This window comes from Juglans microcarpa x Juglans regia, chromosome 6D, assembly GCF_004785595.1.
Source record: "Juglans microcarpa x Juglans regia isolate MS1-56 chromosome 6D, Jm3101_v1.0, whole genome shotgun sequence".
In the NCBI taxonomy this organism is placed as follows: Eukaryota; Viridiplantae; Streptophyta; class Magnoliopsida; order Fagales; family Juglandaceae; genus Juglans; species Juglans microcarpa x Juglans regia.
Genome location: NC_054604.1, coordinates 18,882,408 through 18,909,686, shown reverse-complemented (window position 1 = coordinate 18,909,686; position 27,279 = coordinate 18,882,408). Strand labels below are relative to the sequence as shown.

At 38.5% G+C, this 27,279-nt stretch overlaps 3 protein-coding genes across 11 annotated transcripts; all 3 read right to left on the bottom strand.

The window, feature by feature from the left end:
• Positions 1-2,895: 2,895 nt before the first annotated feature.
• Positions 2,896-9,098, bottom strand: LOC121235017. Its single transcript, XM_041131204.1, has 11 exons — positions 8,916-9,098; positions 8,497-8,549; positions 8,303-8,410; positions 6,434-8,220; positions 6,049-6,157; positions 5,594-5,774; positions 4,931-4,998; positions 4,741-4,856; positions 3,762-4,643; positions 3,346-3,442; positions 2,896-3,214 (listed from the first exon to the last, which is right to left on the bottom strand). The coding sequence occupies exons 1-11, from the start codon at positions 9,095-9,097 to the stop codon at positions 3,198-3,200; spliced, it is 3,600 nt and encodes a 1,199-aa protein (XP_040987138.1). The 5' UTR covers position 9,098; the 3' UTR covers positions 2,896-3,197.
• LOC121235020 lies at positions 9,066-20,209 on the bottom strand. The gene is made up of 4 exons (XM_041131215.1): positions 19,864-20,209; positions 19,287-19,772; positions 9,604-10,021; positions 9,066-9,394 (listed from the first exon to the last, which is right to left on the bottom strand). The coding sequence occupies exons 2-4, from the start codon at positions 19,723-19,725 to the stop codon at positions 9,388-9,390; spliced, it is 864 nt and encodes a 287-aa protein (XP_040987149.1). The 5' UTR covers positions 19,726-19,772; positions 19,864-20,209; the 3' UTR covers positions 9,066-9,387.
• Positions 20,206-26,545, bottom strand: LOC121235018. 9 transcript variants are annotated; one of them, XM_041131210.1, is made up of 5 exons: positions 26,399-26,545; positions 26,189-26,258; positions 26,073-26,104; positions 25,578-25,628; positions 20,206-21,730 (listed from the first exon to the last, which is right to left on the bottom strand). In XM_041131210.1, the coding sequence occupies exon 5, from the start codon at positions 21,718-21,720 to the stop codon at positions 20,206-20,208; it is 1,515 nt and encodes a 504-aa protein (XP_040987144.1). In that variant the 5' UTR covers positions 21,721-21,730; positions 25,578-25,628; positions 26,073-26,104; positions 26,189-26,258; positions 26,399-26,545. The 9 variants fall into 9 exon arrangements, with proteins under 9 accessions (XP_040987144.1, XP_040987146.1, XP_040987147.1 ...); XM_041131212.1 differs by lacking the exon at positions 25,578-25,628 and having other exon boundaries at positions 26,189-26,261; XM_041131213.1 differs by lacking the exon at positions 26,073-26,104 and having other exon boundaries at positions 26,189-26,261.
• Between the last annotated feature and the right edge of the window lie 734 nt (positions 26,546-27,279).

Below are 27,279 nucleotides of genomic sequence, written 5' to 3'. Positions count from 1 at the left end.
GTCCTTTCCAAAGGGACTTCTATAGCCCCTCTAAATTCCCTCTCAGTCGTGGACTCATACCACAATGAACTTCATAGAGGGGTTACCTAGCCAAAGTTTTGAATTCCGTTCTAGTGAACGTTCTGGTTAAGGTACTGGAATGAAATACTTCAGTACCTGTATGTTTCGGTATACCGTTTCGAGATAGTCGTTATATCGATAAATTATATGTTTATATATATACACTATATTCCAAGTCTTGAAAATATCAATACTTAAAAACATATTAAAAAGTGAAGTCACGGTATTGTCAGTGGATATTTTTCATTTGTAGGAAGGAGTACAGATTGCTCTAGAAACCTAGCCTAAGAGAGAGAATAAGAGAAAGTAATGGGTATTTTTCATTTGTAGGTACACGTTGCTCCATAAACCTAAAAGAGAGAATAAGAGAATTATTTCTTTGATAGAAAGTTGAGAGAGAGGAAGAAAGAGAAGTGGGTGACCAAGTTTCCAAGTTGTTTTTGAATTTTAGAAGCCGCGTGAGTTCTTCTCTTTGATTACTTCTTCCTTCCCAATAGGGTTTCACTTTTTAATTGTTATGCCTTTCGTTTGTAACTTTCGTTTGTTTACATGGGGTTAGTTTTTAAAACTATATTTCAACGGGTTTGAGCCCTGTGCATCTTCCTGTTTCAAAATAAAAAAACCCCAATCTTCATCGAAGCTTTTGTTTTTAAGGTTTGGAACTTTGTGGATGCCTTCAGTTTTATTAATAGTGATTTGTATGCTCAACGCTTCCTCCCTCTACTCTCTCTCTCTCTCTCTCTCTCTCTCTCTCTCTCTCGTACAGACTTTTCATCTCAATGTTCAAAGCATGTTTCGGACCGGAACACTTTTAGCTAGAATACTAGAATGGACTGGAATAGGCCGAAATGGCCAGAATATTAGTTGATATGGAACATCCACCTAAGTCGTGCTGGTTATTGTTCCAGCACGACAAATTCCTACCATTCCGGTCTGAACATAATGGAAATGAAAACACTATACCTAACTCTAGTGGTTTTAGTACAGTATGAGTGGTGATGGATTGCTTGACTAAGTACAACCACTTTATCCCCTTGGGCCACCCTTAGCCAAGTCAGTGGCTCATTTGTTCCTAAATCACGTCTTCAAACTACATAGGCTACCCCAATCCATAGTCTCAGAGGGATATCACTTTCACTAGTCAGTTTTGGAAAGAGTTGTTTAAGGTTTAGGGGGTTCAGGCATTTAGCACGACCTACCACTCCCGGACCGATGGGCAATCAGAGGCCTGAACAAGTGCTTGGAGACTTACAATGCTTTGTAGGTGACAGACATAGGGACTGGGTGAATTGGGTGCCACTGGCCGAGTGGTGGCACAACACCACGACACGCATCTACAAAGACTATGCCTTTCGAGGCTTTATACATGTATCTACCCCACAAGCTATTGTCCTATGCCCTTGGTACAACCAGAGTCGGAGGAGTTGAAAAAACTCTATAGTACAGAGATCTAATGTTTCAAGTCCTCCGCCATAACCTGCATAGGGCTCAGGAGAGAATGGTGAAATATGCAAACTTGCGAAGAAGGGAACATAAATTCAAGGTAGGAGATCAAGTATACTTTAGGCTCTAGCCTTCCAGACAAACCACGGTGGCCCAACGCAGGAACATGAAACTGGCATTGTCGTTCTTTGGGCCCTTCCAAGTTTAGGAGTGTGTCAGTAAAGTGGCATACAAGTTGAAGCTACCAGTAGAGGCGCAGATCCACCCTGTCTTCCACACCTCACACCTCAAAAAATGCCTGGGAGAGCACTTAACCACAATGACCGTACTTCTTCCAATTGGACCCCAAGGGGTCTTACAACTAGAGCCTAGAGAGATATTGGATAGAAGAGTTCGTCCCCTAAATAAATGGCCCATGACGGAGCTACTAGTATGCTAGGAAGGGCAAAACAGAGAGGACACCACTTGGGAAAATTACTATAAATTGAAAGCTTCATTCCCGCTCATTGTGGGCAAGATGTTCTTAAAGAGAGGGGCATTATGACGATTCAAGGCTACTCACCGACAGATGCAACCAGGGGCTCAAGACGGCATGGTGTCTAGGGTTTCAAATGTGAATAATGAAGGAACTAGGATCGGGAAGGAAGCAAGTATCATCATGGGCTTACGGCCGTTGGTGTTGGGTTTAGCCTTGTGGCCATTTACTTTGTTAAGCCTTTAGTTAAGTCAAATTCAGTCTTTAAGTCAAGTATGTAGTAATATTATTTATAGTTCCCTAAAAGGCCTCTAGCCTATCAGTAATTAGGCTTGTGAAGTCCAGTTACAAACATTTGTCTTTTAATTAGGTATCACGTGTGGTAACCCTGTAGATGCTCAAGCGAAGTTTGTTACAAGAAGTGTATATCAGAGGAGTGTATATCATGTACGAGAGAATTCTCCCATTATGCAAAATCATTACTACTTTATCGTTCGCTTATCTCTGTTTCTTTTATGCAATTCTTGGAGGCCACTCACCCTCGAAGTAAGTGCAGATCCGGTGTGTAACACACCTATTGAACTACACTGCCCGCCAAGTGCGGATTATCACAATTACAGACAATTTACAGCTGCGAAGAACAGCAAACTACAGTTCATTATTATTCTCTCTAAGGGTGGCCCTAAAACCAAAAGTTAAAAGATGTTCCGTTCAAAGGTTACAAAGTAATAAAGTACAGTACTTTAAATGATCTGAACAATCAAACTACTTTTTTTTTTGTTTGGGGGGGGGGGGGGGGGGGTGTGTTGTGGGTTGGATTTCCGGCTGACAGCTATAAAAGGCCACATCGAAATACAGAAGGAACACACTATACATGCACGCACGAGAAAACAGAGAGCACATCGAAGAAGTTGATATCAGCAAGAAAAGAAGCAGCAGCATCTCCTGATTGATCATCTACAAACTTCCTAAGTAATTTAAAGCCCAATTACATGGAGAAATTTCCATATACAACCTATTAGGGGAGGATCTAGATTATACTTTTGAAGAAATTAAAACCAATATTATCTACCCACTAGATATTGACTAAACAACAGGAAGCAAGAATTTCCATTCCTAACCCTTCCCTACTATAAATATACACAAACTAAGCTTGGTGTGTTGGTCATTCAAAGACTAAAATTTTCAGGACTGGAGCCCTCCATAGCAAATTCTCCTTTCAACCATTGTTACTCCCTGTAAAATAATCAAGCAATCAGTTTTATGCATGCTGGTTCACATACCAGACACCAGAGAGGAGAAGTTTTGATGATTGCCATGACGCTAAAATGGAAATGTCCAAAATGAATTCTCAGGTAACATCTTACCCCTAGATGCACTCTTATTATGACTCTTGTGACCCTTGTCGTGCGAAACAGAAGGAATCTTTGAGATGATCAATGAGCTTTGCAGTCCTTCTAGCAGCTGTAGCCAGTACAATCAATAAGCGCAAAAGGTTAAGAACATAAATGTGTTACCCAGTACAAGAAGAATATTGGGGGGGAGGCACAAGAGGGAGGGAAAGGGGATGGATGCCTTTAGTTCACATACAAACGAATTCTTTAAAAATGGTTTCACAAAGACCTGCAAGCATTTGAGCATACACCTGCATGCCCCTAATGGACCACAAACCCATTGGAATTTCACTCTCAAGCTCGTTTTAAGGGGAGAGGAGATGCCATTTGAGTTAGGGTTCCGGGAAGAAAATATATTTAGAACAAGACAAATGTATCTAAATACTTACTCTAGAAGTTGGTTGAATTCTGCGAACTGATCTACGAGGCTCAACAGTTTCAGAGGTTGGTTTTGCAGGATTGCCATTAAAAACTTTGTCCTCTTCAATTCTAGACAACTTTCCACTAGCAGGGCCAAGTTTTCCTCTATTCGCTCTTTCTGATTTCTTGTTTGAGGTGGAAACTTTCCTGGAGGATCCATCAGATGAGGGAGCCAGGGAAGTAAATAAAAGCGGGGCCTCTGTGACTCCTTCAGGGCTAGAAAGTGATCCAATTTCCATCTTGTTCTTTCCTGCTAAATTCTCAGCATGACTTGCAGAATCCTTCCCTTTCGCTGAATGATCTGTCAGAGAACCACCATCAGGAGCAGAAACTGCACCCAAAAGGTTGTCCTTAGCTGGAATAATTCTACTAGGGACACTTTGCGCTTTTCCAGACTTAAGAGCTCTGGGCTTGGTTTCAGTAAGCTGTTTTCCCTTCAAATCACTTTTAGAACTATTTTTCCATCCACGGGATCCTGATCCTTGAGGCAACGAATATTTGAGTAATTTGAAAGAGTCATTTGCTTCAGTAATCTTATTGCTCTGACCCGCAACATAATGTTTGCTTACTTCCATGAATTTTCTCTTCTTTCCAGGCTTAGGAACACCAAAAATCACTCTCGATCCTTCCTTCTGCAAACCAGTTCGTTTTGTTCTGAGACCATCAGGCTTTTTCTCATTTCTGCTGTTCTTACCAACATCAAAAATCCTATTATTCGCTGATAAATCCAGTAGTCTTAATTCTTCAGGTTTTCCTGTTTCTACATCCTTACTTTTTAACATCTTATCCTTCCCTTTGGCCTCTGCTGCCGGACTGCCCAATTTGAGTCGTTTTTCCTGTGGCGTATCACCCTGAACACCAAATTTAGTATAGGATAAAAAAGAAGTAAAAACTCTTCAGATATGATTAGACAATCAAGAAGCAAAACAGAAAATCTAAAGGTAGCACCTCATGAGAAGCACAGGCATTTTCTCGCAAATTGGACCACTCAATCCATTCACCATCCTTCCAAACGAGAGATGACCGAAGATGCCAGGCTCTCACGACTGATGTTTCTCCTTGAGCTGCAAAAACGCAATAGTGAATCATTTCCAGCAAGGCCTAGATGCAGAAATAGGGAGCATCCGTGCACAAATACCTGGAAAATGGACAGTTAATGCGGTCTCATCTTTCTTGTTCTTTTCAGTGACAACACCTTCCCACCAGCTGGAAGATAATATCAGAGATGAATTAAACTACTGCTATAGGAGTATACAGATTTTTTGGGCTGTGGAGTGGACCCAAACACTAGGTCTAAATGAAAATAATGAGAATGAGGGTCGCAATATTTTCTTTAAAAAAGAAAACAAGGAAGCAACAGCAGATCTACAAATCCAAGCTTCATACTCAAGTCTACACAGTTGAGAAAAGAATTAGAAAATTGGATCATATTTACATAATTCAGGAAAAATAATATACCTACAATTGTTTTACAACACTTTTACAACCAACCAATGTGATAGTACCACCTCATAAAAAAAATGTTCAAATTTTTCTTGATTTAAATCTCAGTTTTAAATAATTGCCCTAAAAGTTGAAAACATATTATTACTCAAAAAAAGAAAAAAGGAAGACACTGACAAAACCTCTTGGCAACCAATGGTTTAGAAAAATACTTAATAACTGAGGGTCAGTATGACTGCTTATAATTTGCCTTTCTCAATTCTTTAAGAATAATATTTAGCTTCCCATGGGTTCCCATTTTTGCTTTCCAGTCCTTGTATATATCGCTTATATACACACACATGATCTACTCACATACCTGTCTCTAATCCATGCATCAACTCTATCTCCAGCAGACCAATTATAATCCCCCATGGCTGCTCTACGTCTCTTCCTCGTTCCTTCATATCGCAGGGCAGTACCAGGACGGGCAGCACGTATTTTTGGTGGCTTGTCTCCTTCACCTTGAAGCGCAATGCATTCTTTTAGCTGTCCTTCCCCTGGACAGTTGAGATATGGCAAACATAAACTAAATGAAGAACCGATCACTTTAAATGCATAAAGCATAATTTATTCTTTCTCAACATTGCCTTCCTAGATGGATTACACTCCTAGCAATAATGCTTGTGACAAGCAAGGAGTCCATGGAAGCATATAAATACATGTGTAATTAGGCTGGCTTGTCCAAATGCCACCCTCTTCAAAACACAAAGAAAGAGATACCCGTGGCATAGGTAAACTTGCCCATGGCTGCCACCATCAATAGCAACTTACCAACATCTGTTTGAAGTTCAGTATAAGACACATAAGCTTTCCCATCATCCAAACTCAATACATTGGCTGTGAACCAAGCTGCTTTAAATCCATCTGTATCTTTCAGAACCTAAAACATAAAATCACTAAGTTAATAATGATAATAAAAAAAAGAGTGAACACCTTGTTATCGAGCAATAATAACAAAAAGAATGAACACCCTGTTATCCAACAGAACCGACATACTTTACTTGAAGGCAAAGGAAGCATGTAGATATTTAAAAGGTTACGAGGATCAAATTAGAATCAAGCCCCATGAAAAGCAATGGGGTAAACAATGTTGGGGTTTATAAAGTAATTCTAATAAATATAGTTGAAAATTAAAAATCTCATTTGGGCAACAGACCTCTACAAGTGAACCCTCCTTGATGCTATTCTGTTTAAAGGTTTCCACAGCATTTGCATACTCCTTCCTAACGGTGATGGAAGATCTTAATCCAATCTCAGACTCAGGAACCACATCAATAGTCTTGGCCAAATCAGAAACTTTTCGGCCCTTTTGTCCTCTTGAATCCTTTTCATTAGCGGTAACAGTACCTGAAATGCCATCTACCAATCTACTATGATCTTCCAATGATTCCCTCGGCAGCTCGGTTAGAATTGATGATATTTCCTGTGCAGTAATCTGAGTTATTTGCTTATCTGAGGGTCCCTCTTTTGAATACTTTGTAGAAGTATATGGACCTCCTATAACACTATCATTATTTAAATCTCTATTCCTGTCACTAGATTTCAAAATTAGCTCTGAAGAATCTCTGGAAACTTTCCAATAGCCACCTGGACCAGCTTCTACCAGTTCACGTAATGACAAAGGATCACCCATAGCAACAATCTTCCCAGCTTGTGATACAGCCTCGGCTGCCAGCTCAGCAGCTTTAACAATTGCATCCATATTTTCAGCTCTTTTAGCAGCAGCTGAAGCAGCTTCAACCCTCTTTCTAACAGCCTCCTTGGCAGCAATAATAATTGAGCTCGAACTATTTGTTCCATTTTCACCCTTCAAGATAGATGAGGGAGTAGCTTTTCCTAGAGAAGTTCCATTATTTTGACCAGGATGACCATAACCGTTTGCAACAAATGCTTCTTCCGCCATTAGCATCGCTTGCAATGCAGCATTTGATGCAACATTTGCAGCTGCAGCAGCTGCCTTTGCAACAGCAGCAGCTGCTGAAATTGCAACTGAAGCAGAAGCTAATTTAGCTTCAGCGTCTGGTACCAAACCAGAATTTTTTTGCTTTTCCATCTGACTCCATATTTCTTGACTTTGACTAACTGCAGCAGCAGAGAGAGCAGCAGCATCTTCTGCCTGTAACCTAGCCTCCTTAACTTTACCAAGGGTCTCCTCTGACAAAGCAGCCCTCTGCTCTATGTCTTGGTCTCCCCTTTTGAGGATCTCAGCAGACAACATAGGAGACTCGGATATAACGAATTTCTCTGAAGTGGTTTTAGAAGCAAAGCCAGTTTGAGTTGTAACAGACACAGAGGTAGACAGGTGACTAGTAACAGGAGTTGAAACTGGTTTTGGTTGAGATTGACTTTGCAAAACAAACTGGCCAAGATCCTCACAAACTGGAACCTTTTTCCTTCTTCTAGGCTTTGAATCTTTAGAATTCTGTCCAGGCGTTACTGCTGCTACTTTTGGATCAACCAGGAGAGCACTAGTAGGAACCCCACTATGAACTATTGGACCAGCAGGGACATGTTTTACTGCCGAGGATTGTGGCATTGATAGTTCTCTTATTGGCGTTGATCTAATTGTTTCTGAGTTAGGCAACACAGAAACACGAGCACTAGCATCATGTGCAGAAGTTTGTGGAGAAGCCATCCAGGGACCATGAAAGGGGACCTGAGATATCCACGACGTGTTGTGTCCAACAAAATTTCTAACTGGACTTTGATAAGGATGCAATGGAGTCAGTGCCTGTTGATAATCCATGATTGAACCTCTTGGCATGACACTAGATTGTAGGGCATCACAAGAAGGGGTAGGAATACTCCACAGTGGTGATGAGAGGGGTATCATTGAATTTACAACTGCTGGAATACCCTTGCTGCTGGTTCGACCAAGAGGTGAGGAGATACCTTTACTTTGAAGTGAAGCTTGTTTAATTGCTTGTTCAGAAGCCCTCACACCTGCAGATGTGAATGCGGAAACCCAGTTACAAACTCAATAAACCACGAGAGAAATCAAGCAGCATGAAATCCAAAGAGTTACCCAGACGCGACTGCAAAGGGGTTTCAGGAATGATGGGTTGTGACTTCTGACCGTGCAACCGTTCCATGCAGGCACGCAAGGCAATCTCCCAAATGCTCTTCCCACCATCTAAAGCCACAGAATGTCAGAAGTTACTATATAATTGCACCAAGTGCCAAAAGGGAAGACATATAGGAGAGACAGAGAAAGCTAACCAGGTCCACCAAAAGCTGATATCATATGTGCCTCCTCAGGTGCTGTTCCTTGACTGCAGAAAATTTCAAACACAAAAATCCGAAACATCTTAAATATCATTATTTAAGGTGGCATGTTCCTCCCTCCTAATTGTAATATACCCAAAATCATGCAATTATAAGAACATCCCACTAGCACCAAAACTGAAAAGAAATCAGTGGTTTGCTTTTTTTTCCTTTTTTGTCTTCCTTTTTCCAATCGAGAAAAGGAAGAAAGATGGAGAGGGTCATGCAAGCCACTGGCATGAGAATGATGTCTTCAAACACAGTCAAGCAGAACAACCACCGCCATAATCTGAATTACATTAACCCTACACATCTTAATCCCAGAATTTTAAAGCAATATTACATATACAAATACAGAAGAAAACAGAACTCACATTAAAGCTCCATAAACAAAGATCTGAGCACGCAATTGCACTTGCTGCAAATCCGTGAAAGGCTGCTGAAACACTGTAGATGGTGAAGCTGAAGTATTCAAATCTGGCAGATTTGATGTCGAACCAGTAAGAAGAAAAATTGGTTTCGAATTACTGCCTTCAATATGCCCATAGTGCTGCATTTCACTGGATTGCACAAACTGGAAAATCGCAGATGGACTCAAGGACACATTGGTTGATTTGTCTCCTCTTTCTGATTGTCTTCCAGGAGTGGTTTCTTTCACATGATTTCCTCTTTTAGCAGTTTCCTTTCCAGTTGCCTTACCAGATCCTCGCCTTGTTTTACGCTCATGAGTACCTTTTGAACGACCACGTGTAACTTGTCCTTCAGATACTTGTGGACTTCCATGAGAAATATCTTGTGAAATCTTTGCATCCTTTGGGACTAAGCCAGAAGTTGAAGGAGAACCCTCTACAATCTTCAAAAATAATTCTAGATGAGGGTAGAAACATAAAAATCATGCAAGGGTACAATAAGATCCTCCAAACTTCAGAGATATATCACCCCAAGGATCTTGCCCAGATAAACAAAAACAAACAAGCCAAGACAAAATAGATGAAGAGAAGAAATACAAATTCTCAAAGATGAAAGGCTACAACAAAGTCAACCATGAACTACACAACTTACGGGTGCCACTTTGCCAGCAGAAATAGAAGGAAAGGGTTCTGAATTCTTGCCAGTGTCGCTTCTAGACAGATCTGCCAATGAACTGATCTCAAAAGCAAAGCTCTTCTCCACTTTGGAGGTGTCATTTCCTTTTGGATTCCCAGATATAGACAAAACATTATTGGCATCCACGTTAATGACCTCAGAAACAGGGCGTTCTGATCTGTGGACCCATTGACTCCCTCTTCTATAGAAGCTTTCACTTGTTCCTTTTCATTTTCTCTCAAAGAAAGCTCTGTAGTTCTTATGATATTAGGGGAACCAGTAGGTTTATCAAGATTGTCAGACGCACTTACACTTTCCAGTGCACATAACTTATTTTTAGATTCAGGCAAAAGGGCAGAAGACAAGGAACCTTCATTAACTCTGGAAATATCACCTGAAAAATCCAATCAAGTAATTTGATTTTAAAAACATGAATAATGCAGGAGAACAAAAATGTTGTACTTAAATACATTCACCAAGAAAGAAAGGATATTCAAAGGAACAAGATTCTTAAATTGATTTCAATCGTAAACAAAAATTATCACATGATTAGATTCAAAACCAAGGCGATTCAAACTCTTACTTCAAACCTTTCTCGATCATATCTTAAAAGTCCCTTTTTATGGTCCTAGAAATAAATCCTGAACTTTGGGTGCTAGTAAGTGCCAGGAGTACATTCACTTAACTCTTTCTACCTTTTTTATTAAAAAAAATATTTTTCTTTCCTCTGTTCTTTCTAAAAAAGTGTGAACAAGTCAATGGAAAGGAAACATGAGACGCTAGCATTTTCACACCATGTAGTTTTTAAACCAACAACATAGTTCTTCGTACAAATTTGGCTTCACAAGGGGTCTACTTAGCATATCACGCCTCTCCTCCTTATATATATATAAACTATACATATATAATTAATCTACAGGCAAATTATCAAAGTGTTTCAAACATATCCTGATCAATCTATAGTTAGTGATTGCTTCAATATATTTACAACACTGCAAAGGCCCATTCAATGAGCATCGGATACTCTGCTCCTTCACAATCATCAAATTCTCCCCTTATTTTTCCACGTGTCAATCCTCCTAACAGCTACATTTTTCCTTTGCTACACAAACAAAGGTAGTACAGAATAGAATATAGATATCCTCCAAGATTCAAAGACAAATCAACCTTTTTTTTATAAGTAACAAATCATACTTTATAATAATAATAATAATAAAAATAAAATAATAGGGAAAGTCGGTGCCTACAGTGAATTCCATCGTTTTCACTTCTTGAAGAAGGCTGAAAACATCGTTGCTCTCCTCATACACTCAACCATGACTGCCACAAGGGTAGCCACGACCCAAGCCAGGAATCTCATGAAGCTCAGCCTCTCTCTCTTCTATGGTGGCTTCAACTCCTCCAAAAGGTACATTTCTCTCTCTCCCCCTTTTTGCTTTTCTTTTCCCATTTGATCACACCCGTTTTTGTTTGGTTGCCAAGAAAATGTGTAAACATTTTTTCATCTATGATTGATTCTGGGCACTGAGTTCCTTGGGAGCAGAGGCTAGTGTTTTATTTATTCCTATATTCTTTTCCTTTGGAATAAAATGGAAAATGCATAACGGCAAGACAGCGGCGAAGATGACGGTGGAGACATTGTTTTTCATTCCGGACCAGTTTTTGTATACAGGGCGAAATACCAAAAACTGGCCGATATTGACCGAAACGCACCAAAATGACCGATATTTGACCCGGTATGAAACACCCACCTCCACTGTGCCGGATACTGTTCTGGCATGGTAAATGTTGGCCATACCGGCCAGTACAAAACGGTATTAAAAACTTTGGTTAGACTGTCTCTAGGCAACGAATTTACTATTGAAGGTCTTTCGGTTTTGAAGCGTACACAATGAAAAGAGAGTCGTTTGGGAATGTTATCAAATCGGTGTTAAAACTGTTGAGTTCTCAAACCAAAAATAAGTGCTATAATGTGTGGACAAAAAAAGAAGGGAAGCAGCATAAGCAAAGGAATGATATAATTCGGAAGTAGGGGCGAGAGCTAATCTGAGTTATTTGAAACAATAACCGACCAAATGGTGAATAGGAAATACATATATAGAATAGACCTTTCTCATAGTGGTAAAGGAACCAAGCTATTTAACCAACCATAAGTAAGAGCTTTAAGCTAGCACTCCTCACCAAACACAAGCCCTGCTAAGCAACAGGGCATAACAGAATCTTCTGACCCGTAATACCCCTGATTGAGTATAGGAAGGTGGTGAATGGCATCTCACACAGTTTGGGAGAGAGAAGTTCTTGCTTTCTCTCTCTTTATAATGATTTCAAGGAGCTTGAATCATAACCCTTTTTCTTTATAAGTAGAGCTTGAATCATAACCTTAACTAGTCCTTTTGGAATATAGGCCCAGATGCGGCCTGGACCTTCCTTGAGTCTCTAAAAATGATAGTAGAGCCAAATTTAACTAACTGTAGAATTTGTGCCGTGCTACCTATGATGGAATGGCCTAACAAGGGCTTTGGGGATTTACTGGTGGAGGTTGTAAAACTTTTTTTTTTATAAGTAATAATTTATTCAAGAAATTGGCATAAGCCTAAGTATACAGGACGTATACAAAGGAAACACCTACAACTTCCACAAACGAAAAGAAACTAAACACCAGAAAACTAAACAATTGCAGAAAATTATCCTCCATTTACAAACAATTTAACCCAAGAACTCAAAGTACTCAAGAAAAAATCCCTAAGATCTCCCAATGAGCGTTCTTTATCTTCGAAGCATCTCCCATTTCTTTCAATCCATATGCACCACATAAGACAAAAGAGGTATCATCTTCCAAACTCTCAACGCCTTCTTACAGCCCTTCAAACCCTTCCACCCTTCCAATAAATCCACCACTTCTCTAGGCATTACCCAATGTAAACCTGTCCAACTCAAAACCTCAGTCCACAAGAATCTTGACACTTGCAGTGAAGAAAAAGATGATTTACAGATTCTCCTGCCCTTTTACAAATGACACACTAATCAGCTATAAACAGACCTCTCCTTCTAAGATTATCAGTAGTCAATACTTCACCCAAAGATGCCACCCAACAGAAAAAAGCAACCTTACTGGGAACTTTCACTTTCCATATACTTTTCCAAAGAAAAACACAACTACTATGACTTGACAAAAATCTGTAATAAGATTAGCATTTCCAGCAGGGATCCACACCATACTATCCTCTCTTTCAAGCACCAACTTTGAACTGTAGAGTTTAACCAGCAGAGCCTTAACTTCATCCACCTCCCAATCATTGACATCCCTTTTAAAAATGACATCCCATTCAACCTGGTTATTATTATTGCAGTAAGAATCATAAATAGATGCATTATGATCCCTGGCAATTCTGAAAATTGAAGGAAAAACCAGCTTGAGAGCAGTATCCCCACACCACAAATCATGCCAAAAGAGAATCCTCTTACCACCTCCCACCTTCAATCTGAAATTATTGGAGAAGGAATCCCAACCTTTTCTAATAAATTTCCACAAACTATCCCCATAAGCACCACTGGCAGCTTTAGAACACCAACCGCCCCACAAACTTCCATATTTCACTTCTATCACACTTTTCCACAGGGCTTTACTCTCCAAATGATATCTCCAAAGCCATTTTCCAAATAAAGCTCTATTAAAAACCCTTAAATCTTTTATCCCCAAACCACCACGATCCAATGGTTGACAAACCTTCTTCCAACTAACCAAGTGAAATTATTTTCTTCACCATAGCCTCCCCATAAGAAATTCCGAAATAAACCCTCAATCCTCTTTTCAACACTAGCCGGAAGACGAAAAAGAGAGGAAATAGGTGGGATGGTTGGACAAAGTACTCTTTATAAGAGTTAGTCTTCCCCCTTAGACAAGTAGATCCTCTTCCAACCCGCTAACCTCCTTTCAATTTTTTCAATCACTCCATCCCATACATTGACAGCTTTAAAAGAGGCTCCCAAAGGAAGCCCAAGATACCTCAAAGGCAAAGAAGAGATTCTGCACCCCAGTAAATTCGCCAGGTCTGATAAATTCTAAACATCACCCACAGGAACAATTTCAGACTTCGACAAATTAACTCTTAACCCCAAAGCAGCTTCGAAACATAGCAAAAGTGCTCTTAAAACACGAAAATTATCCGAATCAGGCTCACTAAAAGTGCTAGGAAAAGAGAAGTTGCTACCCTTTATAATATTCCAATGGGCTCTAATTGTAACCTTGGCTAGTCGTTTTGGTGTATAAGCCCAAATATGGTTTGGCCCCACAAAGTTCCTTTTTTTTTTTTGAAGTAAGACAATTTTATTAAATCGATGAAATTGGCAATGCCCATGTATAAAGGAAGTATACAAAAGAAAACACCTGAATATATTCTAAGAAGCCCAAATATGGTTTGGCCACACAAAGGTCATTTTTTTTTTTTTTAAGACAATTTTATTAAATCAATGAAATAGGTAATGCCCATGTACAAAGGAAGTATACAAAAGAAAATACCTGAATATATTCTAAGCGGAAAACGATAACAAAAAATCAAGAGCAGAAGCTCCATTAATCACTACAATAGAAAACCAAAGCAATAAAGAGTGCACAAAAAATTTTTGAAGTTCGTCCAAGATATGCTCCTTATCATTGAAACACCACTCATTCTTTTCCATCCAAATACACCACATAAGACACAAATGAATCATTTTCCAAGTCGCATCCACATGAGAGCAACCATACAGCCCGTTCCAACACGCAAGAAGATCAACCATACCGCACTTCCTCAAATTATCCGTCGTCAAAAGTTTCCCAAGAGAAGCAGTCCATATAAAAAAGAAAAAGGCAACTTTGGAATGCACATGAGACCTCCAAATATGCTTCCAAGGAAAAGGAGGACTATGTTGAACAACCAACAGCTTGTAATACAAATGAACTGTAAACTATTTACTCCCTTGGACTTCCACAACATCCCATCCCCATCATTACCACCAAGTCTCAGAGAGTAAAAATCTGATAAAAAACTAAAACTTCATCAATTTCCCAATCCTGAACAGCTCTAGTGAAACAAACATCCCACTTAAAAGATCCATTAGAACAGACTAGCAAATCAGAAACAGATGCATGCCAATCAGAAACCAGACAAAAAATAGCCAAAAACACCCTATAGAGGGCTTGATCACCACACCAAATATTAAACCAAAAACAGATCCCAGAACCCTCTCCAACAACATGACTATCATGATTAATGAAACTCTCCCAACCCTTCTAATGAACTTCCAAAGACACACCACAAGCCCCCCCTACATCTCTCATTAGAGCACCAACCCCCCAAGTACTACCATATTTCCAATCAATAACCTCCCTCCAAAGCGACTCCCATTCCGATTGATATCTCCATAACCATTTCCCTAATAAAGCTTTATTTAAGATCCTCAAATTACGAACCCCCAAACCTCCATTCGAAATAGGAGAACAAACTTTATTGCAACTAACAATATGGAATTTAGTTCTCTCTCCCATTCCACCCCACGAGAAAGCACAAAATAACTTCTTAATCCGGTTTGCCACCCTTGCAGGCAATGGAAATAAAGATAGAAAGTAAGTGGGAATATTGGAAAGGGTACTCTTAATTAAAGTAATTTTGCCCCCTTTTAATAAATACAACCACTTCCAACCAGCCAACTTTTTCTCTATTTTCTCAATGACCCCATCCCAAATAGCATTAGCCTTAAAAGATGCCCCCAACGGAAGGCCTAATCATTTCATTGGTAGAGAAGCAACTCTACAACCCAAAATACTTGCCAACCAATTAATATTGCACACCTCCCCCACCAAGACCATCTCAGACTTTCCAAGATTCACCTTAAGGCCCGAGACAGCTTCAAAACATAATAACACAGCCCTTAAGGGTTGAAATTGACCACAATCCACATCACAAAAAATAAGAGTCTCACTGCAAAAAAAAAGATGAAAAAGTATGATAGACCCATTTTAGGCATTTCCCACCGAAAAACTAGAAAGAATGCCCCCCCCCCCAAAAGCAGCCTCCACCATCTGGCCCAATGCCTCCATGATAATAACAGAAAGGAAAGGGGACAAAGGGTCCCCTGTATCAAACCACGAGAGCCACGGAAAAAGTCACATGGGTTACCATTAAACAACACTGAAAACTGGGCAGCACCACCTCTCCCCAAAACCACATCTCCCAAGCAAGTAGAAAACAAAATCCCAGTTCACATGATCATACGTCTTTTCCATATCACGCTTACAAAGAACACCATGAACACCCTCCCTCAACCGATTATCTAAACATTCATTAGCAACAAGAACATAATCAAGGATTTGTGTTCCACCAGAAATACAAAGGCATTTCGGGGCTTAGGGATAATTTGCTCCACCAGAAAGGTGGTTACATGAGCTGTTGTAATAACAGGTCTTCTTTGTTATGGGCGAGATTGCTTTTATTGATTTCTTTGATAAGAGTGCATATAATCTTGGGATCCTAAAAGACACTTGCACTAAGTAGGTTGGTACTCTATAAATTGGCTTATGAGAGCTATTAGGGCCTGATCTTAAATACAAATTAAATTTGGAGTGTTTGGAGAACTATGGAGCTCACAAACCTAATGCATTTAGAACCCATGAACTCAACCTCTTTTACATTCCCATGGGGAGAGGAGGTAAGACTAGCGTTGGTCATGGGTTTGGGTGGCAGGCCTAAAACAGACAAGGGGGGAGGGGGGTCAATCCTACGGGTTTGAAGGTTTCATATCAGAAGGCCTCAAGTTTGCCGGCCCAATCAACGCCGTCACAAATAGGGTCATCAAACGCCGGCATCACTGTTCACGCCGGTGTCACTCAAGTCATTGGCAACTTGCCGTCTTACTACCCTCATTCACCAGTTGCAAATGGGGTTGGTACCTTTTTTCAGGGTTCACTTTTAGTTGAAGATGGGGGTCCTTCCAGGGTTTTGAGTACTTTGAAAAAAGCTTACGTGTCTCTTTCAGAAGATGAAATTGGTGTAATAGAAGGTAGTGCTTCCCCACTTGTTTTGGGAGGCGGGGGATGAGCCTAGCTCTATCTATTCTATGTCTCCTGAGGAAGCAATAGGGTCTGACAAAGTGGCACAAAAAGGGTCATCAGGGGGTGGCGCACCTACAAGCAATGGTGAAGGAACCTCCAATGGTGACAGCAACAATATAACTGTTGAGGAGGTTCAGGATTTGAATGCAAGAGATGGTGGGGAGGAAATTATGGATTTGTCGTTGGTGCCTTGTGAGGAGGAATGTTTCAAGGTCGGGAGTGCAATTGGGAGTTGTCTAAGGAAAAAGTTGCTCCCCTGGTATCTCTTCCTTTGATAAACAATACAGTAGGTTCATCATCGGATTGGGTTCTGCATAAGGTTAACGAGATTCAACAGTGTGTGGATTTCATATGAAGGATGTGACAACCAATTTACAGCACTACTCACTGCAATTGAGGCTGGCCACTCACTTGAAACCAAATCAAGATTTAAGAAAAGCAGGGAATTAAAGCGTCTATTTTGGGCAATCAACTACGACGCTAAGGGAGGTAGTTCGAGTCGAGGGAAGACTAAAGGAAGGGCATTATAAAACCGTCCTTATAGAGGGAGTTTCGGGTGGAGTATTTAGTCTTACTAGAAACAAGGGGTTGGGGTTGGGGATGTGTTCTGTTCCCATTTGGGCTTGGTGTAGTTTGGATAGATTTCTAATTTTCACAGGCTTATTGGTCATTAGGGGCTCTCTAGTATGGGCTACGTGTTTCTTGCATACGCCCAATGTACTTGGTTACTCCTATTGATATTAATATATATAATATTTTTACTCATAAAAAATAAAAATAAAAAGCACTAGGCACACTTGATCGCAATCGTCATCTAGAGATTGTGCTGTGCGAACGCCAAATTGAAGTAAAATGCACATTATTAAACATTATTAAAGATGTACAATAACAAAAAAATCCATAAAATACAATCAAAAGGGTTTAAAAGGAGAGATGATATTATATTTAGCCTATTATCTAATTATTAGAGTATTTTGAAACATTAGAAAAATCAAGGAAGCGACTAATTACATAAAAATAAACACAACATCTCATATAATTCTCTTATGCTTTGCTTAATATACACATCTATGATGTTTAAGACTCATAATAAAAGTGAAGCGCATAGTCGAATCAAAATATACCAAGCAGGCCATGACCAAAAAGCACAAGAATTGTAAGCATTGACTTCTATGCTTTACATAAGCAATAAAATATCAATCCATCTAGAAAGTCAACTTGTACTATTGTATCGAGTTCATAGCTCTAAATATCTAGATATACATCGCATATACAGTACAACTTACTAGTCTACCAACACGCTCTATTTTATTTACAAGGATAGAAGTAATAACGATAGAATTTATGCTGTGACTAATAACAGGTATCACGGAAAAACAGAAATAAGTATGAAAGCCTGCACAATTAGCTCATTAGTTTTTTGAAGAAATTAGCTCATTCTCATTATATTCATAAAAAGTACTAGCAAAAAGGGAAATAATTACTGGTGATTAGCATGCAATTTGCTAGCAATTCTTATCTCCATATGCCAAAGCTGTATCATGGTCTTACTGACCTTTTTGGCCAGTGTCAGAGCAAGATTATTGGGTGTGCATCATAACATTGTTTGACATTGCATAATTACTGATTCAAAAAGAAGAATTAGTTCTGAATCTGTGAAAATAATTATATGGTAATATTACTTATATGGCAGCCCCAAACGGGAGTTGTGTGAAGCATATTCTACCAGAGGGAAACAACAACGGTCATATACATCAAGTAAGGACTGTGACGGCAGATAATTATATCTTATCCTGATTTTTCATAAATTATAATTATATCTTCTCTCTTTTTTGATGAGTAGCAATAAAATTTTATTGAAAGGAAAGAAGCATGGCCCAAGTAACATGGAATACACCTAGCATCTTATCTTTTTTTTATATTACTATATCTTATCTTGATGCCACTATGATATTTTTAAAAATTGTGACTAGCCCCAATTAAAAGAAAGATGAGTTAACCTCTGCAACAATAACTAGGCATATGCAACACAAACAAATAATATAACCACTAAATGTTATGGAGTTGACAAGACACCTTCAAACCCATGCTAAAGAAATCTGGTCATGCAGGTTGAGGTACAAATAAGAGACCTTTAGAAAAACATATGGGGGAAAATTACAATGTTGCCCTCAAAACTACTTTTGTAATATGTCCACCTACTACTAAAGTTGTCATTTTACCCCCAAACTACCACTCCTTTTAAATTTGATCCGTCCTTCACGATTCAACCAATAAGATCGTGCCATGTCACAAATCTGCTGTCCATCTTAATAAGTGTTAGTTGGGGGATATAGTGACAACTTTGCTAGCTTGATAATCATATTTCAAGATTACTAGTAGTTTGGGTGGGGGAACAAATGAGCTTTGCACCAAATGAAGTTAAAAACTTAACATATTACCAATAAGAAAAACTACTTAAACATATATATTGGAACCAAGAAAGGAGAGTCAATGTTTCTTATTAGTTTAACATCGAATGATGAAAAAAAGAACAAAACAGATGCCAATAAAAATTACAAATACCCACCTGAAACATCCAAGGATGCATTTTCATCATCACCCACATCTGCTGCTATATCAGAGATAACAGCATGCATTTCCATTCCCCGAGAAGATTCCTGATTAACTCCACTAGCAACTGTTTTTTGAACTTCACTATGCCTTTCTGCTTTACAAGTTTCTGGATTTGACAGAGATCGATCATCTGTTTCTCGTGACAACTTATCGGCAGAATCCAAAGATGCATCTTTTTCATTTTCAGAAACAGGACCTCGCTCATTTTTCACTTCTGAAGATTCTGTCAAATTAGATATTCTTCCATCTGTAGATAGTTCGGTAGTACTTGGCTCCTGTTTATCCAAGTGGATAATCCCCGTAACAGAAGAAGCTGTTATTTGAACCTCTATGCAGTCAATAATTCTATCTGCAGTTATACCATCATCAGAAGGTGAAAGAACAACAGCCATTGTGTCACAGGATGTGACATTCGCATTTTCCAAGGTAGCATTTGATGCTGCAAAAGAAAAGAAATAAAGAACCTCAAAAGTTATAGATTTCACAAATATTTTTAAGCATCTACCAATACAGGATGAGTAATGATATACCTGATCCATTGCCAACAGTTGCGTCAAATTGTAATTTTGAAACTAAGGACTCATTTCCTGTACTACCTTCACAAATAGATGAGCTCCCAACTCCCTCATCAATGATAAGAGATCCACCAACCGTTTTCCTAATCGAAGCATCTATATCACATTTAGGAACACCACCCTCCCCAAAAATGTTATCTTCTTCACATGTTTGACTGGATTCATGCCGACTGGAAGACGAAACATGTTCTTCAGCAATCGGATTTTCCTTGGAAACTCCAAAAACATCATCAACTTCTTTCAGAGATTCAGTCCCATGTGTTTCCTCAAGCAAATCAGCCGAAGGGCACACCAAAGTCAGACTAGAATTTCCACCCCATGACTATTACTGTTTTCATTACCTTCAACTTCAGAAACTTTATCGTCCTCCATGGATGAAGAAGTACCATCACTTTTACTCACCAAGACCTCACCATCTAAATGTTGGCTACCTTCTAACAAAACAACATCCTTTTCAGTAGCCTTTTCTTGTCCATATGTTAGTAACACTTTAGGATTGCCAACTTGTACCACATATGCCTCGTTACTAGTATCATCTTTGAGGGCCACCGGCAAGACATCATGTGTATTTACTTTAGAGGGATCACAAACATTGGTGTCTTTAAACAGAACCATATCACATTTACTGGCCTCATTCGGAATTCTGGACATTACATCCTCTGAGCATTGTTCCACCATGTGCAAGTTGGAATCACTCTTGTCTACCATACTAAAAGGCTCGTCCACATTACTGATGCAATTTCCAATTCCATTTCCTTCTTGCACAGATTCTACCTTTGATGTTGAGCCAAGATGACTTTCTACATGGGAAGTACCACTTTCAACTGCATCTTCATCCAAATTTCGATCAGCCATTTCAGCCTCTTTGCTTAAAACATGAAATTCCTCCTCTCTCCCGCCATTTCCTGCTTGCAGTCCATTTGAATCCATATCGCTAAGCTCATGTATTTGATGTTGAAGATCTTCATTTCTCACCTCATCACCACTTGTAATGATATTCTGTGCATACGTAACCACACTACCAACTTGCATCACTAAAGCGGAAGAATCTTTATGTGTTTTGTCAACCAGATGTTCATCAGCCAAAGCATCAACATCCCTTCTATTTCTAACATCAGATTTACCAACAGCCAATAGACTTCCCTCAATCACAGGCACACCACTCTTTACACTTACATCATTTTGATTCCGCTCACCTGATGTTCCACCCACTGAAAACTCATCTTCACGAGATAGTAAAGTATCTTCAACATGAGGCTGCTCCACTAGAACATCCCCTTTTAACCCAGAAAAGTTTTCATGAATCTCATCCTGCAGTAACGTAGACTGTAAATCTGTAATATCCCCTTTTTGGGGGACAGTTTTATCATCATGAACTGGACTAGGCTCCATCTGCTTTGCTAAGAGACCGAGTTCATCACATGCATCTGACTCCTTAACAATAGGTTGTCTGGGAATAATTTCTTCCTGGCCAACTGATTTTAATAGCATTTCAACAGATTCTGAGGAAGTGGCCTCAGACCAAACATTGTTGTGCCTTGCTATAGAGCAAGATTCTGTTGCAGTTGAATTGAACTCTATCCCACTACTCCCCCGAGAGAAATCTTCAATCCAGTGGTTATTTTCGTTACTTTCGATACAAAGAAAAACCTCTGTTTCAACCAGACTATCAAACCTTAAATGCCCCTGAAGGCTGTCATCAAAATCAAACTTGGGTAGAGCATATGGCTGTAAAACCGGTGGAAATTTGGTGCTTCCTTCACCAGCTAAATGCAGATTCTGGCTTTGAAAATCATTATCATCATAATCCATGGGTGTATCCCTACCACAAAGAAAAGGTAAGAGAGGGGGAGAGAGATAGAAATAGAGACAGAGACTACAGTGCATATATTATACAGATGATCTGAAAAATTTTATGAATATCCCTGCTACACAGTAAAATGACCACATTTAGAATACATAAAAAGCCTTGTCACCATGCTTAAATTTTCGTAAAGTATCTTCCCGAAATTCAAACATTGTCGTTTGCAGACTATTTGAACAAAACTGAAGGGAAAACCCCCTTTCCTCTGCTCCCTTTAGGTTATATCAACCACTAGACTCTAACACTAACTTCATCAAGGGAGGATGTCCAACCAGTAACTGAAGGAATACTTATTTACAAGCCACAAAAGCAAGCCCAAAGTGTTGAAGCGATGAGGGGTTACATAAATGTAAAACCAAATTAGAGACAAAACAGTGCACAGTACATATGAAGTAGAACAACGGTCTCCACTCATTTTCCCCAAGATAGACATCATCTTGACATATTTGATAAAGTGACAGGCACATATTAGAAGATCAAACTAAAACTATGTCCCAATGCTGAATTTAATATATGATACAAGCATTGGAAGGCATAAGCCACATTCTACAATTGAGTCAAAATGAGACCCCAAATTAATCAACATACATTATAGTGAGGAACTATCAATGATATCTAGCAAGAACCAGCAGCAATTGAGTGGTAGTGCTTTCAGAGTACCACCTTTGAGACAGAGACAAAGATGACCCTCAAATTGGGGAAAAGCAATAACACCATTGCTCTAACCAATTTTTATTTATAGGTAACACCATTGCTCTAACCAATGGTTCACACCAATAAAATGCAAATAGAACATCCCAAAACCGACTTGGTCCCAATAACTGAACTCACAACCAAATTCATAGCCAATTATGCATAAACATTAAACTTCATTTCACAAAATTCCTCGAAGTAGGAATGATCGTAACGATACTCATGACAACTACAACTATAGCATAACATTAACAATTAGGACATCAATAATTTTTTGATAGGTAATTAGGACATCAATAATAACAATGATAATCATAATCACAAGAATATTCTCTGTCTCTTGACCAAATTGAGTATATAATAAGCAATAACATAGAGGGTAAAAAGAGGTGCTTATAGGGCTCAAAGGACAAATGAATAGAGTAGCCAACTTTAGGTAATTGTGAAACTCAGAAGAAACAACTTTGCTCAATTCTATTAGTAAATGGAACCCTCTTTATCAATTTCATTTCTGACTTAAGAGTTCTATTTTAAAACTTAATATAGAGTAGATACTGCTAGGTCAATCCAAATTTCCATTTCATACTTGGCACTGTCAATCAATTACAGGCATGCACCTAAAACCAGTTACTTTTATAAAATTAAAATGGAATACTCATCATGAGAATGGCAGATCAAAGAAAACCATTTGTAAACAGCGTATTGAAGTTAATCCTTTATGTGTATGTAGGCACCAGATGTTCAAATGCATGATAAGCTACTTAAGTTCCATAATAATTGATGCAAAACTGGGCCAAGGTGTGCACACTGATTTTTTCGGGAGTTCAGAAGTTTGAAACTTTTTTTATAGGTTTAGAAGTTTGAAACTTGCGTTTGTTAAATCAATCCCCTACTTAAGTTCCATAATAATTGATGCAAAACTGGGCCAAGGTGTGCACACTGATTTTTTCGGGAGTTCAGAAGTTTGAAACTTTTTTATAGGTTTAGAAGTTTGAAACTTGCGTTTGTTAAATCAATCCCTAGTAGGGAAATGGCTGTAGTGATCCTAACATGAGAGAGATGCCTCGTGGAAAGCCATAGTGGATTACAAATCTAGTTCTATAGCCATCACCCACAGGTCCCACCTCAAGTCTAGTATGACTTGAAACAATCGTTCATCTTCTCTGAATGACTTACGGTGTGGTGATAGGGCCTTGAGGAAGCTTTTGTAGAGGTTTATAGTATTGCTCGTGCACGGAAGGCTTCAGTGGCTGATCTATTAGAGTTCTCGTGTTCCTCCCCTTAGTGGAATGTTAGTTTTTATCAGAGCTACACATGGATGGAAGGTTGATATCTTCACAGAGTTTTTGCACTCTGCTGGCCTTGGAGGTGTAGATAAGATGTGTGCAGTGTGACCCTTCGAAGAATGGGCAATTCACTGTTAGATCTTTCTATGGTGTCCTTAAACCTCAGGATAATAACTCCTTCCTTTGAAAAGTATTTGACGGACTGCAGTTCTAGGAGAGCCACTTCTTTGCTTGGACAGCCTCCTTAGGAGAATCCTCATCATAGATAACTTAAAATGTAATATGACTGTGACAGGTATGTGCAGAAAGAGCGAAAATTTTGTATGCCACCTTATACTCCATTGCGAGGTTGCTAGTGCCTTGTGGAGAGATTTTTTTTTTTGTCGAGGTGAGTTGGGCTTGGGTTATGTCTAGATTCCCCAAAGGATAGTAGACCTCTTTGCAAATTAGAGAGAGTAATACGGCAGCCCACAAATTGCAGTTGTGTGGAAGATGATCCGTGTGTGTCTAATGTGATGTATTTGGAGAAATAAATTATAGGAATTTCAAATATAGAATCAGGGTTGAGGGCTACACTCTAATAAAAAAACTAAAATAAAGTATAAAACTTATGTTGCTTTGCTAAGAAACTCCATTAAAAAGCGCCAAAAAGAAACCAACGCAAGTACACAAAATATATCATCGGGCATCTTAGAGGTGAGGAAAACAAAAAAGGATCCATAATCAAAATACAAAGAAATAAACTATAAATAAAATTTGTTTTCGGAAAAAATTTTCATGGCATGCATAGCAATACATACCAAAAATTTAAACACACACCTTTCTACACCTTATTCATAGGAATTAATTGGTTACAAGCAAAGGTAATTTCCTCTAATCATTAAATGTTTTGGAAGCTTATAATAGAAAATAAAATAGAAATCAAAATAATGATATCGCACATGTTAAAAGAGTGTAGGACCTTTCCATGCATACCAAAGACATAGGAAAGGGAGCACCAAATGGCTACATCCATAAGAACACAAAGCATAATCTCGGTCAACATAATGCTAATTTTGATATTTTTTTATTGGCACTAGGTGTTTGAGAATAAAGTCCCAACTAATCCCGGGGCTGCACATGCTCTCAGTGAAGAAATTTCCCTCAAGTGCATATCAAGGAATTCTCACATTTCAATGGCCCCTAATGTTGAATTAATTTACATGTTTAATAAACCAATCAAGTGATGGCAAGTCATGATCAACATTTCTTCATTCTTGACCCTTAAACACTCCATCCGAAATGTAACAAAGGGATAAAGGGTGTGTGCATGCAAATAGTACCAATAAAAGGAAAAAGGATTGGATGCATCTAGGGTTCTTCATTCTTGACCCTCAAACGCTCCATCAAAAAATGTAACACAAGCAAAAAGTATGTGTGCTAATAGTACCAATAGAAGGAAAAAGGATTGGTTGTGTCTAGGGTAGAGGATGAATAAATATTGTGCGCAACTAGGATGACATGCAATCACTAGATTGGTTCACCAAAATATGTCAATTTAATCCAAACTATAAGGTGCTTTTTCATAGAAGCCAAGGACATAAAGTTTAAACAGGTTGAACCAAAGAAAAGTAAACCATAAACTGCTCTAAAAGAGAATATCCATCTGGAATGCACTTAAGTGACGTAGAAGTATAGAACTCCAATTTACCAATGAGTTGGAGATGACATACTCAAACCTAATAAGTGTACCCCCATGAAAACACAGTAGAAAACTTACTTTTAAAAGTATAATCAGCAATAACTCAATGTATCTAGCATCTACTTGTTACAAGGAAGAGACATACTTCAGTTGTGCAACTCGTTCATCAAATATGAGAAAACAGACCCATAGAAAGCTAGCCAAATAGCATCCCAGTTAATATTGTAATACACATACAAGCAAACCTATAAACTGAAGGGCAGTTATATTACTGCTAAAGTTTAATGTGCATACAAAAAGGATAGAACTTTCTGTTTATTATATCCTTGAATACCAAAACAAACTCGTATCCTTCTCTATTTTTTTTTTATCGGTAAACTCGTATCCTTCTCTATTAAATGGTGAAAAGTGTATTAATCTACCAACACAACTAAAACACAGTAAAACCCCTTTCACAAACCACTTATACAAGCACATATACTGACATACAACCTGAACACTACCCAAAAGAATACAAGCATTAACTACTTTCCCAATCAATTTTGAAGACTTCCCAGTAAACATTACTCTTTCGTGCAAAGTACGTACCGATTCAAACAACAGATAAAATAAACTACGAGTATGTTTGAAAGCGACTCACCATTTGAAAGCAAACCAGGTAACATCTTTGCTCTATTATACATACAAAAAAACCCTATCACTTAAAGAAATGTAGGAAATGAACAGTACCAGAACAAGTAAGTCTAGAGACGCTACCTCCCTCCATCCGGTGACGAAATCCGGCCCGTTTGATCTCTCAACTGCTCCTCAATCGTACGTTCATCTACTGCTACAAACAAAAATAAATGCTATAAACAATATATACCATTAAAATCCCTAGGGTCAGGCTTTCAACACACTCAACTAGAGGACACCGCAAAACGCTATCAAATCGAAACCCGCAGTCGCAGGATACTGTGTACATACGGGAGTCTTGAGAGCCCGGCGGATCTAATTAGGGTTCCGGTGAATCGACGGCGAGAGAAAAGTATAGCAGAAAGAGAAGAGAGAATGCGTGTGTGTGATAACTTCGCGGAAGTGACTTTACTGCCTTTGTTTTGTTTGTTCGTTTGTTTGTCAGTCCAAACAGAATACATTTAAATAATTACAATACACGTGGCTTCTAGCGATTCGGTAGACCAAAGAATCTCGGTTTCACGAAGAGTCACAGCCGTCATGATTATCGTTTGAGATTCCGACCGAATCCCCGTAATCGGACGGAGATTATTAACCTGTGATACAAGATTATCAAGAAGCAGCGTGAGGTTAGGATGACGAACGTGATAAGGATCGTTTTTGACCCTCCGATCACCCTAGTTCTAATTTTTTTTTATTAAAAAATTATGTCACGTACTAAAGTGTACTATTTATAATTATATATAATATTAATTTTTTATTAGATTATAATTTTTTGGTGTTAACTAATATTTGTACCTCAAGTAATTAAAAAAAACTTGTACCAAGGTTTATATATCAAATTTCCTGGTTTAGAGAGGGAGATAAGCTGATAAAATGATCCGTTAATAATAATAAAATATTTTATGAATAATACTAAAGTTTGAATTAAGATATTTATGAGATTTTGACAAATGATATAAAAAAAAGTTGAATAACACTATTATAAAATTATAATATTATTTTTATTTTAAGATTTGAAAAAATTATATTATTTTTAATATTTTATTTATAAATTTATAAAAATTATAATGATTAAATGATAATTATATATAAAATTTAAAAATTTAAAATTAAAAAATATTTATATTTACGGCGTATAGATATTAAGATAAGATGAAATAAAATAAAAG

What these genes read in the sequence shown, in the direction of transcription:
- LOC121235017 (XM_041131204.1), bottom strand. Translation starts at nt 9,097, where the DNA reads ATGCAGCACTATGGGCATATTGAAGGCAGTAATTCGAAACCAATTTTT. An exon ending in GATGCATGGATTAGAGACAG is followed by an intron (nt 4,999 to 5,593) that starts GTATGTGAGTAG and finishes ATTATCTTCCAG; the next exon opens with CTGGTGGGAAGGTGTTGTCA. An exon ending in ATGCCTGTGCTTCTCATGAG is followed by an intron (nt 4,644 to 4,740) that starts GTGCTACCTTTA and finishes TTTGGTGTTCAG; the next exon opens with GGTGATACGCCACAGGAAAA.
- LOC121235020 (XM_041131215.1), bottom strand. Translation starts at nt 19,725, where the DNA reads ATGGCTGTTGTTCTTTCACCTTCTGATGATGGTATAACTGCAGATAGA. An exon ending in TGCATCCTTGGATGTTTCAG is followed by an intron (nt 10,022 to 19,286) that starts GTGGGTATTTGT and finishes TGGATTTTTCAG; the next exon opens with GTGATATTTCCAGAGTTAAT.
- LOC121235018 (XM_041131207.1), bottom strand. Translation starts at nt 21,720, where the DNA reads ATGGATTATGATGATAATGATTTTCAAAGCCAGAATCTGCATTTAGCT.